This window comes from Dipteris shenzhenensis, chromosome 30, assembly GCF_047967505.1.
Source record: "Dipteris shenzhenensis isolate YYH24624 ecotype China chromosome 30, Dip_SZ_1.0, whole genome shotgun sequence".
In the NCBI taxonomy this organism is placed as follows: domain Eukaryota; kingdom Viridiplantae; phylum Streptophyta; class Polypodiopsida; order Gleicheniales; family Dipteridaceae; genus Dipteris; species Dipteris shenzhenensis.
Genome location: NC_141625.1, coordinates 9709720 through 9726093, shown reverse-complemented (window position 1 = coordinate 9726093; position 16374 = coordinate 9709720). Strand labels below are relative to the sequence as shown.

The following is a 16374-nucleotide window of genomic DNA, read 5'->3' as shown; positions in this document are numbered from 1 at the left end:
AGACTGATAGCCCAGGAATTACACGCGGAAGTGTTTCACTATGGAATTAATGCTTCATCAAGTGTGTGTACTTCACAACATTCATGTGTAGGTGTAGACTAGCAAATAGACTGTGCTTAGAGAAAAATATAGAAGCAACATCCCTCCATCCACAAACTGGACAAGATACAATACAAAAGGTTCTACTATATGCCTAGCACATCTAGATCTCTGAGCCCGTGTGCTCCACCTCGAGCTTATGTAGACTCTCTGTCCAGATCTCAGCATACTGCCCTGGAATACAGCCTAGGCTTCAGCCTCTCTTGACCTAAGTCTGCAGCATCTCTGACCCTTCTTCACCTCCTGGATGTAGGCCCAAGTAGAAGTCCTGCTGCTGCTCCTTTCTGCTTCAAATGGTGGCTGCTTGCTGGATGCCAAAATGGGGTCTATGGCCCCTCCTTTCATAGGGCCAGGCTGCCACTAAATCAACCGACCCAGCAGGGGGATGCCCCCCCCCCCTCCTCGACTTTGGGGCTCCCAAAACTGTGGCCTATTGGCCCACAAAATCATGCCCGCTGGGCCCAGCCCTTTGACCTGCCCAACCAAGGCCTGGCTGGACCAGCCCCAACCAGCCTTGTCTTTAGCCGATCCATGCTGCTGGTCTGCCCCGCCCTGTTGTGCCATCTTCAAGGCCCTGCTGCAGGTCGTACACCTCCCCACAGACTCCGCCAAACAGCTCGCCAACAGTCCGTACAGCCATGTGTCACTGCCCCGTACAGCACTGTACCCTGCTGATGTCATCACGACCTGGTTCCAGGCTGGAGACTCTGCACAGATCTGCTGTTCTGTCCTTGATAGTCACCTGGCCATTCTTTGCGAGATTTGCCCTCCAGGCAAGCTTCCATCTGCCAGGTACTCTCGTCTCTTTGCTGTCCACATGACAGCCTGTTTGCTGCCCATGTTGCAGCTCCTTTTCTCTCTTTTGATGTTTGTATGATGCCCTTGCCTTTTGCTCTTGTCTTGAGCTATTAGGGTCTTGTCATCCTTGTTCGTACCATCGTACTTCTTTTCCCAAGCTTCTTGCTGCAATAGTAATGAAACCAGCTCCTCAAAAGTCACTGGCATCGCCTTATGCCCTGCAATCATCGTAGTCACAAAACTATTGGAGCATTACTAGCAACAGCCTCTCCATCTTGGTCGAGCTCGTCTTTTCACCAACTGCCACTAGTTGATCCCGCACCACCTATGTATTCCTGTACCAATTCCCTTTCATCCATACTTATGCCATACAGCTCTGTCTCGAGGTCCAAGATTCTCGCTTCATTGTCAAGCTTGTACATATCCCTCAAAGTCATCCAAGCCTCGAAAGAAGTGTCCGCCATCTGAATATGCGGTAGCATCATGTCTGCCATCTGAATATGTGGTAGCATCATGTCCGCCGTAGCACAATGATAGCCAAGGCATTCGCATTTCGGATGTGCCATGCTCTCACTAAGGTAGGTTTTGCTGGTGGTCACCACCGCTGAGGTTGTGGTTGGAGTTGGAGTAGTCATGGTGGCCTAAGGTATCAACTTTGTCCCCGTCGCAATCCCCGAGGACTCCCTCAACACCAAGTGGCTCCGGACCTTCATTTTCGTCGAGCTTGCCGGAATCTAGCATCTATTGTCCATGAACTGAAATAGGAAAAGGGTTTAGAGTGTCGTAACCTGTCTTAACCTGAGTCTCCCACTTAGGTACAATCCTTCAAGCGCCGGTTTGAACCTAAGTCTTTTGTCTAGGTACGGTCCTTTAGACACCAAAGCTAATTCCTCCGAGCATTGAATCAAGGTCGTCCTTCAGCAATGTCCTCGCCTTCAAGTTCCACTTCCCGAGAACAACAAATTTTTTTTTGGATTTTAGAACAACAAAATTCTAAATTTGTACGATAGGATATATTCTAGTCTTACAAAGGTATATTTTTTAATCACCTAAGCGGACATGCAAATTCTTTGAATTTTCGTCCAAGTGGTGATCAGTTGTTCAACTACATCCAATTATCTTATGCGGGTGCAGAAGCCCCAATAGCTAAAACTTCTTTGGACTTTAGAACAACAAAAGATCTAAATTTGTGCGAATGGATATGTTATAGTCTTACAAAGGTATATTGACTTCCCGAGAACTTTCGTCAAGGCTCTGATACCATGTTAGAAAGTGAACTCTCACATAGAGGGTTCCTGCAGCGAAAGACTGATAGTTAGCCCAGGAATTACACAGGGAACTGTTTCTCTATGGAATCAATGCTTCATTAAGTGTGTGTACTTCACAACATTCATGTGTATGTGCAGATTGTGTATGTGCAGACTAGCAAATAGACTGTGCTAAGAGACAAATACAGAAACAACGCTTTATATTTTTGTCTGTCAACAACTGGACAAGATACAATACCAAAAGTTTCTCCTACTATTTGCCTAGCACATCTAGATCTCTGAGCCTGCGTGCTCCACCTTGAGCTTATGTAGACTCTCCGTCCAGATCTCAGCACCTTACTGCCTTGGAATACAGCCTAGGCTTCAGCCTCTCCTGAGCTAAGTATGCAGCTCCTCTGGCCCTTCTTCTCCTCCTGGATATAGGCCCAAGTAGAAGTCCTGCTGCTGCTTCTTTCTGCTTCAAATGGTGGCTGCTTTGCTGGATGCCAAAATGAGGCCCCTCCTTTTATAGGGCTGGGCTCCTGCTGGCCAACCTGACTGCAGCCCCCCCTTAACTTTGGGGGCTCCCAAAACTGTGGCCTATTGGCCCACAAAACCGTGCCAGGGCCCAGCCCTTTGACCAGCCCAAGCAAGGCCTGGTGGCTGGCTCAACCAGTTGAACCGACCCCTGCTGGCCAACTTGACTGCAGGCCCCCCGCGACTTTGGGGTCTCCCAAAACTGTGGTCTATTGGCCCACAAAATCATGCCAGGGCCCAGCCCTTTGACCAGCCCAACCAAGGCCTGGTTGGCTGTCTCAACCAGCCCCTACCAGCCTTGTCTTTAGCTGACCCATGCTGCCGCCCTGTTGTGCCATCTTCAAGGCCTTGGTGCAGGTTGTACACCTGTCCACAGACTCCGCCAAACAGCTCACCAACAGTCCGTACAGCCATGTGTCACTGCCCAGAGATGCTGGGCAGATCTGCTCCGAACTGTCCTTGACAGTTGCCTGCCCATTCTTTGCCAAATCTGCTCTCTGTGCAAGCTTCCATCTGCCAGGCACTCTCCTCTCTTTGCTGTCCACATGGTAGCCTGTTTGCTGCCCCTTTTTTCTCTCTTTCGATGTTTGTCTGATGCCCACATGACAGCCAGGTTGCTGCCCATGTGGCTCTCTTTCAAAACCCAGGTTCACCCCCCCATGCTCTCTCTCAAAACCCAGGTTCACCCCCCCAAGTTCAACAGCTCAGATAGAGGATAGACGCACAGATTACACTTGGGGATATCGCCTCCATGTTCATCATTGGAGCTCGTCCGACAGGGGTTACTGTAGCCCTTGTTAGGCGTAGAGCTATGACCAGGAGACGTCATAGGACTGCACCCTCGAGTGGTAGACAGCACTCTATCGCCGACTTCCTGCCTCCAGTGCCTCATTCACCTATGATGTCCTGATGAGGATGATGATGATGATGTGACTGATTTGTAGCTCAATCACCGACATGACTATGTTGTACTTAATTCTTAAAACTATCATTCTACATTATTTTTACATTATGCATTGGTGTGGATGCTCATTTAGTAGCTCCACCCTCACAGCGTGACTGTACCAGGGTTTCACAGTCTCATAGACCCATCGGTCTTCCGAAGACTTAACTTTCTTTCTTTCTTTCTTTCTCCTCATTTGGAGGCTTTGTTGACCTATGCATTTCCAAAAAATATCCCTCGGCAATATTACTAATTTCCTGTATTTCCTATCAAAATGAATGCACAGTTTTGCCAAACAATCTGTCCAACTATATCTTGGCTTCTTCTATTGTTGTTCTTTCAATCTTAGTAACTCAACTTGCTTAGCGTTCTCTTGAGTCCTGCATATGAGCATCTCATAGATGTTAGACATCAAGACATAAGCTGTAGCATTCTTTTAAGCCAATTCCACTGCATGTTTAAATGCCCACCTTCCAAGATCCACATTCCCCCACTTCTAACAAGTGCCCAACATAGTATGCCACGATTTGGATTGAACAAATTCAAGGGTTTTTACCATGAGTATAATAGCATTGTGCTCAGTCTATTGTGCTCAGTCTTTACCATTCTTATGAGCTGTTAGCATATCTTCCACAGTTTGATTAGCTTGCGTAGTCTAACCATCTGATTTTGAATGGTCTAAAGAGCTCATACTGAGGGATGGTTTCAACTTTTCAAGCAATGATGCCAAAATTGTGCAGTTAATTTTATATTTCTATCTCTTGCAGGAATTTGGGGCTTTTGCATTTTGGATGCAATTTGGCAGTGGACAGATAATTTGGGAGCTTTGCAAGCAGTTTTGGACTCAGTTTGAGTCACATTGGAGACTTTCGTCAATTTTTGCAGGCAGATTTTGCAGATTTTGGCATTTGCAGAGCATTTTGGTGCATTTTAAGCCTTTGATAGGTTGTGACAACAAATTGTCACTTTGGGCAGATTTTTTGATGACTTTGGTTGTGCATTTTACATCCTAGAAAGGGATTTCACTTGTCGTGTTTGCTGCATTTTTTGAGTTGTCTGGCAAATATGGCTCAGAACAATCCCAATGAGGTCTTTGGTGTCCTCACACAGGAGGATATGGTGCGCAACATCTTAGTTGGCAGACATCTATGGGATTATGTCAATGGAGATGAGACAAGGTAAAAAACAGTGGCTATACCTGTCAGTCCTACTCTAAGGTGGAGGTCAAGGTGTAGGACAAGTGGTAGGAGCAATAGCTGCTGCTTTGGTGGCTCCCACACCAGAACAGAAAAGGTGCACCGGAACAGAAAAGGTGGGATTCACGTGATGTACAAGCTCTTTCAGTCATTTTCCTTTTTGTGAAAAGGTTTATCATTCCTCACGTTCGGTCATGCCAGACCTCGAAGGCAGCTTGGAATATTTTAGAGACCATGTTTGCAGTCAGAAATGATGCGTGAGTCTTGTTCTTGAAGAGACACACATATGGATGAGGGTGATTCCATGAATGCTCACCTCACCAAGCTTCAGGATTTGAGGGAACAATTGTTGAATATAGATGAGATCATTCTTGATTCAGAGATGATTACCACTACTTGGAATTCTCTTTCTGAGTGGTATCTCAGTTTTTATACCTCGCTGAATTTGTCATTGAGGGGGAGTAGCAATCCTCTTTCTTTTCACGAGTTAGGAAGAACATGGTTACACGGGCTGGCGAGTATGCCATGCTTTCAAAGTTCAAGCCCAAAGGGAAAGGGCAACAAAAGCAATAAGGAAATCAGTCTACACATCAGCATAAAGCTGATTTAGGACAGCTCTCTCATAAGGCTAAAGGTGATGCAGAGAAGCCAAAGAGGAAGGGCATTTGTCATTATTGCAAGAAGCCGGGTCACTACATTGGTGAATGCAAGAAAAGAATAGCAAAGGAGAAGAAAAAGGATTCGGGTATGGCTGTCTTAGATGCATCAACTCATGCACATGAAGGAGGGGATGTTATAGTCAACTTTGTAGAAGAGGATTATGCCTTTTTGTCTTGCATTTCAGATTTTCCAGTGGCTAGTCCAGATACTACAGTCACTCTTGAGGATGACTCATATGCTTTTCTGACTTGCAGCTATGACCCTTCGAAGGATGCATGCTCTTTCAGTGTCAACACCCAACAAAGATACACTTTAGTGCCTTATTTGACAACCTATGTCAAAACTCCACAAGCACGTGGGCACATGCAACACATCCAAAAACACGAAAGTGATCCATTGAAGGCTTCCTCCCATGCCAAGCCTCATAGGGAGTGATTGTCTTCAAAGCCTTTATGGGAGCCTGATTCAAAACATAATTGGCACATATGAGGCCAAGTCTCATAGGGAGTGATTGTCTTCAAAGCCTTTATGGGAGCCTGATTCAAAACATAATTGGCACATATGAGGCCTTCAAGCCAAAATATGTGAGGCAACTTCTTGCTAGTGAGCATGCATCTATCCATCTCCAAGACAATTCTAATTTTTCGCTCAGCTTTGTCATTTTGCTGACGAGTAAACCCCACTATAAGCTGATATGTGATGCCTTTCTCCTTCAAAAATGCCTCAAATTCATGAGACACATACTCTCCCCCTCTGTTAGTGCGAAGCGTATGCACCTTGAGTCTTGTCTCATTTTTAACCATGGCCACAAAGTGTTTGAAATGCATGAACACATCTAATTTTTTCTTCAAGCCATAGACCCAAGTGTCATCTATAAATGTGACATAATATAGATAACCACCAAAAGCAAGTGTCCTCATGGGACCACAGACATCACTATGTATGAGCTGTAATTTGCGAGTAGCTCGTACTGCACAATCCTTTTTAAAGGCAAATCTATGCATCTTACCAAGGATGCATCCCTCACAGGCATGACAAGGAGGTGACTCCAAAGGAGGCAATTTATCAACCATACATAGCATGCTTCTAAAGTGTCATCAAGCTACCATAGCTCATGTGCCCATATCTGGCATGCCATAACTCCGCATTTTGCATGGCAACAGTAGGAGTGCTTACTGCAAGTACAAGATCGAATCTTTTCTCATAAATATCAAGTTGAAAAAGACCTTGAGACAAAGTGCCAGACAACATCAAATCATAATCATTCTCTTTGTCTCGGACTGCACATTTAGCATCATCAAAGATAACTTGAAATCCTCCTCGATTGAGAGAGGACATTGAAAGTAAATTCTTCTTTATACCAGGCACATAAAGAACATAAAGGACACTGAATAAGAAGAATTGTTTGTACATGTCACCTTCTTTTTAGCAGGTGGTGCATGCAGAGATGCAAAAAGACTCTTCCTTGAAGTGATATGCTTGAATGCACTGCTATCAAAATACCATATGTTCAATGTCTAGTGCACAAAGCAAAGGCTATTGTCTCTACAATCCTGCCACACGCAAGATTTTTGTGAGTAGAGATGTCGTTTTTTCAGAGAATTCAGCTCATACACATGCTGAATTCACTTATTCCAACTTCTTCAGATGATGTTTTTGAGGGGTTGCTTCCTCTTGCTTTTGGTTCCCCAGTTGAGGCTCATGTTGGCTCACGCTGAAAATCAGCATTTACAGCAGCCTCCACGTGCTCCACATGCCCCGATCCAACCATATGCTGATTTTGTTTCTCCACAGGCAGTGGATGATGTTGTCAGGCAAGAGATTCAAGAGATACTTGCAGCAAAAATAGTTCCGAATTGGTTGCTACAAACTCTTAGGGAGAGTAGACTTGAGGCACCTTTGCCTGGCAGGACTCGTAGTGCAGTAAGGCACGCAGGGGGGGCTCTTTTTGTTGAATCAGCTTATGCAAGTACTCTTCTTGATGAAAAAGAACCTGAAACTTTTGAAGAAGCCAAGGATAATGTGCACTGGATGAATGCCATGCACAATGAATTGCAATTCGTTGAGAAAAAACAGACTTGGGATGTTGTGGATTTACCACTAGGAAAACATGCTATTCGTACCAAATGGGTTTTCAAAGTTAAAAGGAAGTCAAATGGGTCCATTGAAAGGTACAAGGCATGGTTGGTTACCAAAGGCTATGCTAGATTATGAGAAGACTTTTGCTCCTACATCTCGGATGACCACTATCAGATCAGTTATTGCCATGGTTGCAAATTTTGTTTGGAATGTCATCAGTTGGACATAAAAACAGCTTTACTTAATGGGGACTTGCATGAAGAGGCTTATGTTAAACAACCTTCTGGCTTTGAACTTTGGGGTAATGCACTTCAAGTTTGCAAGTTGAATAAAGCTTTATATGGGCTGAAACAAGCCCCACGTGCATGGTATGCCAAGATTGAAACCTTCCTGGCAAGTAAGGGGTTACACAATAGTGGGGGGGATATTTTGCTAATCATTCTTTATGTAGATGACATGTTGCTCATAGGGTCAAATAAGGAAATAATTGCAGATTTCAAGGCTGAATTGAAAGCTGAATTTGAGATGATAGACTCGGGCATGTTAAATTTCTATTTGGGAATCCAGTTCATACAAGACAAGCGTGGCATTGTTATGTCTCAATACAAGTATGTGCAAAAGCTCTTGGATAGGTTCAATATGCAAGATTGTAAGCTTACAGCCACTCTCATGGAGCCAGGGTTGAAGCTTACTATGTATGATGCAGGTGAATCAGTGGATGCGACACTTTACAGCCAGGCTGCCTTATTTATTTGTGCAATACACGGCCCGATATTCAGTATGCAGTATCTTAGGCGAGTAAGTATATGCACAGCCCAAAGACAATACACTGGCAGGTTGTAAAATGCATCTTCCGTTACTTGCAAGGCATAAAGTCTTATGGCTTGATGTTTCCCAAGGGAGTGACTTGCAGATGCATGCTTACAATGACTTAGATTAGGCTGGAGACTATGACACCAGGTAGTCCACTAGTGGTAATTGTTTCTTTTTGGGCAAAACTTGCATTTCTTGGCTGAGCAAGAAACAATCTACTGTGGTTACTTCCTCATGTGAACCTGAGTACAGGGCTGCTTTCACAGTGACAGTTGAATGTGTTTGGCTGCGTCGTTTGTTTGTTGATCTTCGTCTCTTATTGGAGGGTCCCTCACTGATAGTCAGAGTGCTATAGCAATGGCAAAGAATATTGCTATAGCAATGGCAAAGAATCCTGTGTTTCATGCTTGCACGAAGCACATTGATCATTATGTCAAAGAGAAGTTGCATGCAGGGGAGATCAGTATGATCTATGTGTCAACACATGACAATGTTGCAAATATCTTCACCAAAGCACTTCCACGTGAGAAGTTTGAGGCATTTCATAGTGCCCTGAACTTATCTCCTTTTGGTGATTGATCACTTTCTTGTACATTATCACATTGGCACTGCAGGGGGGTGTTAGAATTATTGGCATATTCTAGGCAGTGACCAATGTAGTCCATAAGTGAGTAGGGGCACTTTTCCCTCTTTAGAGGTTTCCCCCCCTAACCACAGTCAGTGGGTTAGTGTGGTTTTGTCACTTAGACAAAACCACCTCCTACGTTTTGCTCTCTCTTACTTGCTTCTTGCTCCCACTTTCAACACTTTTCCCATACTCGGCATACATGTCAGCTAGGGTGCTAGCATGAAAAGGATCTCATTTCAACAACTCTTTTCATGTAATCTCCGCATGTATTTTCTTGGCCGTTGTCTATGGCTCCTATCATACCATAGGCTTTCACGCTGCAAACAAATGCGACCGCACAGGAGAGACACCGTCAATTGCATCTCTTCAAAAGAGTTCAGTGCATCCTTACCAAGGTCATGTTCAGTATACCTTGCGGATAAAGTGCATTTCACGAGATTGCATCTTGAAGTGGAACTTCGTCAAATACTTCTTGTGCTTTTGCAAGAAAGCCACACTTGCCATACATATCAACCAAGGTGCTAGCAACAAAAGGATCCTTTTTCCAGCAAGCTCTTTCCCACAATCTCAGCATGTATTTCCTTGGCCCTTGTCTATGGCTCATATGCTGCCACAAGCTTTCAAGCTGCAAACAAATGTGCATGCATTAGGAAAGACACCTGTCAATTGGAACCAAATGGTCCACTGTTGAGTGTTGGGGATGGAACCTTGCCTGGATGGCTCCCTCACTCCCCGTGTCTCCACCCATGTGGTGAGTTTTTGCTCAATGATAGTACCATATAGCTTAGCTATGAGGCTGCTCACCATAATTGTGCAATAGTTTCTTGATGTGTCCGTCCTTGTGCATCGGTACGATTGTGCTAAGTTGCCATTCAGTGGGAAACCCTTTTGTTGGAGCCTTATTCATGAGGGTGGTGAGTTTAGCCTTCTCTCTCCTCCATGTCAGCATCGCAGCCACTAGTCCTTGTGTGTCTGGAGCTTTTCCATTTAGGGAGAGAAAGGAAGAAAGTTTACTAACGTCTACAAAATATCAAAGGGTCTATGACACTAAAAGGAAACCAGATACAATGAAACCTAAGGTTGGGGCCACTAAAATGGTCACCCCTACTTGAGGCTCATGCTGTGACGAGAAATAAAAGACAGCTTGACAGATGCAGATACGAGACATTTTTGCAGCCCACCAGAGAGCCATCATTGTACCAGGCTTCGGTTTTGTCCCAGTGTTTGGATAGATTGATTGATATGATTATGATTATGATTCTGTTAGCATAGACTAGTACTCAGCAAGGGTCCTAGCGTACCCTTTGCTTCAGCCCACTGAGGCTTGTATGAGTTCGCTTTTTTGTGCACTTTGTCCCATAGGCCCACGAGGTCTCCTGTGGACGTTAATATATCTTTCTTTGTTTCTTTCTATCGTCGCCAAGGAAACCCACAAAGGGAGAGCAAACACGAGAGAGAATCCCCTAGTCGTCTATCAATCGGTCACCCGTCCTCGTATATCCTATCTGTGGGACCAACATGATTGGACGACTGCGGAGAGACAAGAGGAGCTTGCCCGACAATGGCTCAGGATCTGGTGATGGTTGGCGTAGAGAGAAAAAATAAGTGATAATATGTTGCTGTCACTCAGCTTGTTTTGGTCCATCCCTCCTCCTCTGTAGTTTTTGTAATGTGGCCGGCCGTGTGACAAGCGCTTCTCCCCATGTCGACGATAGAGGATATGTCTGCAGCTCTCATGTGAGTGTCCACTCGGGGTCGGATCGGGCGAGTCATGTCCTTTGGCTCTCTCCTACGTCTGTTCCCTTGTCCTCGGCGCGGGTCAACGGAGGAAAAATCCATGATCGTGCTTTGATTGGGCTCGATCGTTCCCTTGTGTGCTCTCCTTTGTGCTCATATGAGCTGATCTCTCTGTCTGTGGGCTGCAAGAAGGAAAATAGCAACCCTCCATTGATTTGGATGTGCTAGGAACTCTTCGAGTGGGCCTAAACTAGTGCTGAAAAGACAGAGATGTCGTCCAAGGACCTCATAGTATACAAGAATTTGAAAGCATGGTGATCCTCTATCTTTGGTCTCCTGCATATCACATAAAGTGGAGATTCGTCTCTCGCGTGGGATGCCCTTTGCTTGTCCTATCTCAACTATCCGAAACTGACCCATTGAGATCCTTAATGCATGTGGGAGATGAATCTGGTGGTTCGGTGAACCCCTCCTTTGAGATCTGCAAGCAATGATCTTTGTAGAAGATGAGTTTCACCAAAAGCTCAGTAGGTGCTAACCGATTCGTGAACATGTAAAGATGCAAGAGATCCTCTTCGACGACTTCTGACAGGCAAGCATAATGGATGGAGCCTCAAGGCTATGCTGAAATGGTGGAATTTGTCCATGTGTAGCCCCATATTTCTGAACCCTTTGCATGTTCGAGCATACCAACTCTTCTGATTCCTTTCTACCTCCAATGCCATAGATGAAGTTAGGTACCTCCCTTGTGGGGAATATTTTCGCAGGTTCTTTCCTTTGTAGGGATCTTGAGTCTTGTCCACCTGCTCCTCTTCTAATTTTGCATATTAGATGCCTTTTAAACATTTGAGAGAGAGAGAGAGAGAGAGAGAGAGAGAGAGAGAGAGAGAGAGAGAGAGAAGGAGGGGGGGAGGGAGGGAGGCTATTAACGTCCACGGGAGACCAAAGATCTATTGAACAATAGAAAAGCCATCCAATACATCAGCTTAGGGAGGGCACGTGGACAACATGAGAATCATCAGGCTTGTCATCCTCGTCAGCCGTCCAATCAATGTTGTCAGGTAGTGTTGCTTTGACATTTGCTAAGGTATCATTGAATGAGTCCTCCTCCTTGTATCATCCTTCTGAGAGTCCCCCAATAATACATTATCCCGTTTGGCTTCATGTTCCTTGATCTCCTGCTGAATATGAACTTTGTTGACCTTTGCTTCAAACTCCACAATGACCTCCTATTTGGCTGTTCGTATTTCATTATGAACTAAATCCTTAACTGTGGAGACTAACTAGGGGTGGGGGGGGAAGTCTTGCAGGACTTCACAACCTCATCAATCATTGCTTGTTTGCCAAACCCTTCTACAACCTCGAATCGAGCCTTTACTTTTGCTAGCTCCAGCGTTAACTTTGACTGTTTGCTGCAAGTAGTAAATCTGTTCATGTTGCCCAATTATGGGTCGCTTTGAAGCTGCTTGTTGGTAGTTATATGCAAATGGAGAGGGCGCCATGGCATTAGTGGAGGTTGCTAGTGTTGAGGGGGATTTTGAGGAAAGAGTTTGCCACTCCATGCTGGCCATATCTGAGTACCTCCAAAGCTAAAGGTAACCCCCAGATTGGGCTTGGAGTTCAGCCCATCTTGGGGTGACTTGAAATTGTAGCTGATGAGCTGATGAACCCTAACTAGATTGGACGAGTTGGGACTGAACTGAAGTGGCATGAACCCTAACTAGTAGACAACTTGGAGCTGCTTTGCGACGAGTTACTTGAGCGACAAGGCACTTGAGCGAGGCTACAATGGAGGGCTACGACGGATGACAAGCGACAGTGTTACAACGGTGTACGATGAGCGACGGGTGATGGGGAGAGCAGTAGGCGAGGAGAGCTCGGATGGAGAGCAGCAGATGGGGAAGGCTACGACGGGGGGGGGAGAGAGAGAGAGAGAGAGAGAGAGAGAGAGAGAGAGAGAGAGAGAAGCGTCCACAAGAGGCCTATGGGACAAAGTACACCAAGAGAAAAAAATCTCATACAAGCCTCAATGGAGCGCCAGGATCCTTGTTGAGTATCAAGCTATGCTGTGCTAAGCTATAGAGCTCAAGGAAGATCAAGTACAAGTTGAAGCAAAATGAGAGATGAGACTCAAAAACCAAACCTTGGCACCATGGTGGCTCTCCGGGGAGCTGTGAAAATATATCGGATCTGCGTCTGTCGAGTTTTCTCATGCTGTGGTGGGGGAGGGGGCGTGGTCTCTTCGATCTCTGAATCCGCTGAGCAATGTCCAGATTGACTCCTCGTCTCTGGCGGTCTCCTTTGAAGAAAGTGGAGATAGGCTAGACCTCAATAGTTTGTGCTCTAGTCGCTCTCCGTGCAATGCCGTGTGAGCTCTCTCTGTCGATCCAGGCTGCTCTCATATCGGCTAGCTCCTCCTCCTCCACTCCGTTATGTCCTAGAGCTCAGTCCAATGCATAGAAGTCTGTGACTTGTGGCTGTGCTTGGTCTATCTCTGTGTCAAGTGCCTGGTCACCTCCTATTGCTCTTTGATCTGTCGCAAAAGTGACTCCTTGTATGGGTGCATCTCAATTAAATAGAGCCCAGTGAAGACCTGGTCATGGAAGTGGATCAGTTATGAGAGTGGACCAAAGCTGCTCCCCTCTGGATAGAGATAGTGGTATCACCCTCGAATCTCATAGTAGGTTGGGCAGGCACATAGAAAATGCTCCTTTGTCTCAACCATCCCCAGTGTGCATAATGTACAGATTCGCTGCCCTCTAGATATACTTGCCGCTCTCCATGACTCAATTCTGAGTTGATGGGATGAGACCCGCCTCTGTCCAATGCCGATCCTCAATGCATATGAGACTCCTTTGTCCTCAAGATACGGGGGTCTAATGATGAATCCCTCCCTTGATACTCTCTGGAAGTGGTCGCGATAGAATTGGATCTTGGTTGGGAACTTCTGGTTCCTTCCCCAAGTCCGAGATGTGAGACTCCTTTGTCCTCAATGCATGTGAGACCCCCTTGTCCTCAAGATACGGGGGTGTAATGATGAATCCCTCCCTCGATACTCTCTGGAAGTGGTCGCGATAGAATTGGATCTTGGTTGGGAACTCTCGGTCCCCTCCCCAAGTCTGAGAAGTGAGACTCCTTTGTCCTCAATGCATGTGAGACTCCCTTGTCCTCAAGGTACGGGGGTCTAATGATGAATCCCTCCCTCGATACTCTTTGGAAGTGGTTGCGATAGAACTGGATCTTGGTTGGGAACTCTTGGTCCCCTCCCCAAGTCCGAGATGTGTGGAGTTGGAGGAGATAACCAGATGATACGATTAGTCTGGTCTTGTGGGATCGACTCTATCAAGCCATGTGGATACACTTGCATGCCATGTGTTGGCCCAGCTCGTTGCCAGCTGTCTGGATGACTCTAAGGCCAGCGTCGTTAGTGTCCAGGGAGATGAGGCCCAAACTTTGTGGGTGAATGTCATTGTCTGAAAGATGGCAGCAAAGCTAGTGCTTTGAAAACAAAACCGGTTGCCATGGTGGCTCTCCGGATGAGATGTGAATATGTATCGTATATCTGTCTTTCGAGCCGTCTCTCATTGTGGCAAGGGGCGTGGTCTTTGTATCTGGTGGGCCATATCAAGAGGCTCGAACGGTCTCTCTTGAGAGAGGGGACCACACCGTACGAGGAATATATCTTGGTATGTTTCTTGATTCTAATTTTATTTTATATTTGCTTATATACATACATGCATACATACATATGCATGCATGCTATTAAGGAAGTATACCAATCCCGGTAGGGGCCTGGGGGTGGTCCTCGTTCACACTCATACATTGTGTGTGTGATTAGAGTAAAGATGTATACCAAGATTTACCTCTTTGTATATGGAGAAGGAGCAGCCAGCCTGAAAGCAGCCTGCACCCAAGGTGAAAGACAAGCAAAAGAAGAAAGTAGTGCCAAAGGAAAGAGTGAGACAGAGGGTCCTGTTAGCTTCATTGGAATGGAGAGGATGCGAATAGAAGAAGAGGACGAACAGGAGGGATAGGAAGAAAGAGAGGGGTGAAGGAAAAGAAACTATTAGAGGCGGCATAAGCCCTAGTCTCCTACATCATTCACTTCATCTTGGTGATCGTATGGGCATCATCGACGGCGTGAAGCTAGTTTAGAAGATTACATGGAGAGAAGCATGTTTGATTGATGAAATAAAGTATCATAAGTCCAGGGTATTGCTTGTTTAGATGTGGAACTTAAACACGCACTTAGCTCGCGAGGAACTACTGGGAAACGCTTTGGAGGCCCAAGGAAGGATTCCACATACATGGCTTGAGTTTAAGGAGCAGCTTTATCATCACTTGTTATCTCTAGAGTTCAAAAGATATATGCTTATGGAATAGGGTGCATTCCAGTGAACAGCCGGTGAGTAGGACAAGAGTTAACATGGTTGCTTAAATTCTACTCCCAAAGGTACATTCATTTTCTTTCAAAAGCCTAAGAGAGTATGTTGGAGGTTTATTTTGTGGGATATGAAATTTGAATATTCTAATGTTAAGAAACTTGAAGATTTAATTATGTTGTCACTAAGGGTTGAAAACAAAGGAAGCGAAGGATGGATTTTTGATATGGGTATAGATAGTAATGAATTTTTGATATGGGTATAGATAGTAGTCAGGGGAAGAGGAATGTATTTCCGTTTAATAGGATTTGATATTTTCGGCCTAAGTTGCAAGCATGCAACTTCTGTAGATTGTTTGTTTGGATGAGCTTGGGCAAATTCAAAGTTTTTTACATGTATATAAGAATTATCTTGTTATGACAATTGCGTTCACTATTGAGTAAATGGAATTAGAATTTTTGATATGGGTATAGATAGTAGTCAGGGGAAGAGGAATATAGGATTTGATTATTTTCTGCCTAAGTTGTAAACATGCAACTTATGTATATTGTTTGTTTTGGATGAGTTTGGGCAAATTCAAAGTTTTTTACTTGTATATAAGAATTATCTTGTTATGACAATTGCGTTCTCTATTAAGTAAATGGAATTAGACAAGGGTTAGTTAAGGTCGCGTACCTAATGGTTACGCATGTTAGAAACATCAGGTACTCTCAGCTATGCTAGGTCCCTTCCCATTATTGTACGGCCATACAGCACCTATTTTGCGAATCTGCTCCTGTCCTCGCTGTCTGCTTTTGCGCTCATCAAAGCCCTCTTGGAGCAGCAGTGTGCTGTGTTTCTAGAACCTAGCTCCAACTACCAGGTATCTTATCACTATAATATTATATAATATGTGCTATGTGGTGGAGTTTATGATTTGAAGATTTGTGAGTGGACTCCTCTAGCAGAGCGAAAAGGTTGCATTGCTCTGTTAGTGAGGATGTATTCAGTCTTCTTTGTAAATGTGTATATAATCTGTAAAACAACTCCTTGTGAAACCTGGCTGTAGTTTAAAGCATTTGTGATACAAGTAGGAAGCTTGAGGTCATAGGGTCTCAGTTTTTGGTGTTTTGTTTTAAATATAAGGGTCAGCATGATCTTGACTACAATTTCTTTTCTTATAATCACAGGGTCACAAGTTTGATCTTCAGCTTGGTTCAATTCTCCACATTGAGCTCGCAAGATCGAACTCTAGAGTAAAGAGACCCCATTCAGG

General features: G+C 44.9%; 1 protein-coding gene across 1 annotated transcript in view; it reads left to right on the top strand.

Annotated features, from left to right (window-relative positions):
* Positions 1 to 16374, top strand: part of LOC147881689 (uncharacterized) — a 54378-nt gene that overhangs the window by 13268 nt on the left and 24736 nt on the right. The window contains exon 3 of the mRNA XM_087401773.1: positions 16289 to 16373. Within this exon, the coding sequence (XP_087257899.1) occupies positions 16289 to 16373 (85 nt within the window). The remainder of the gene's footprint in view (positions 1 to 16288; position 16374) is intronic.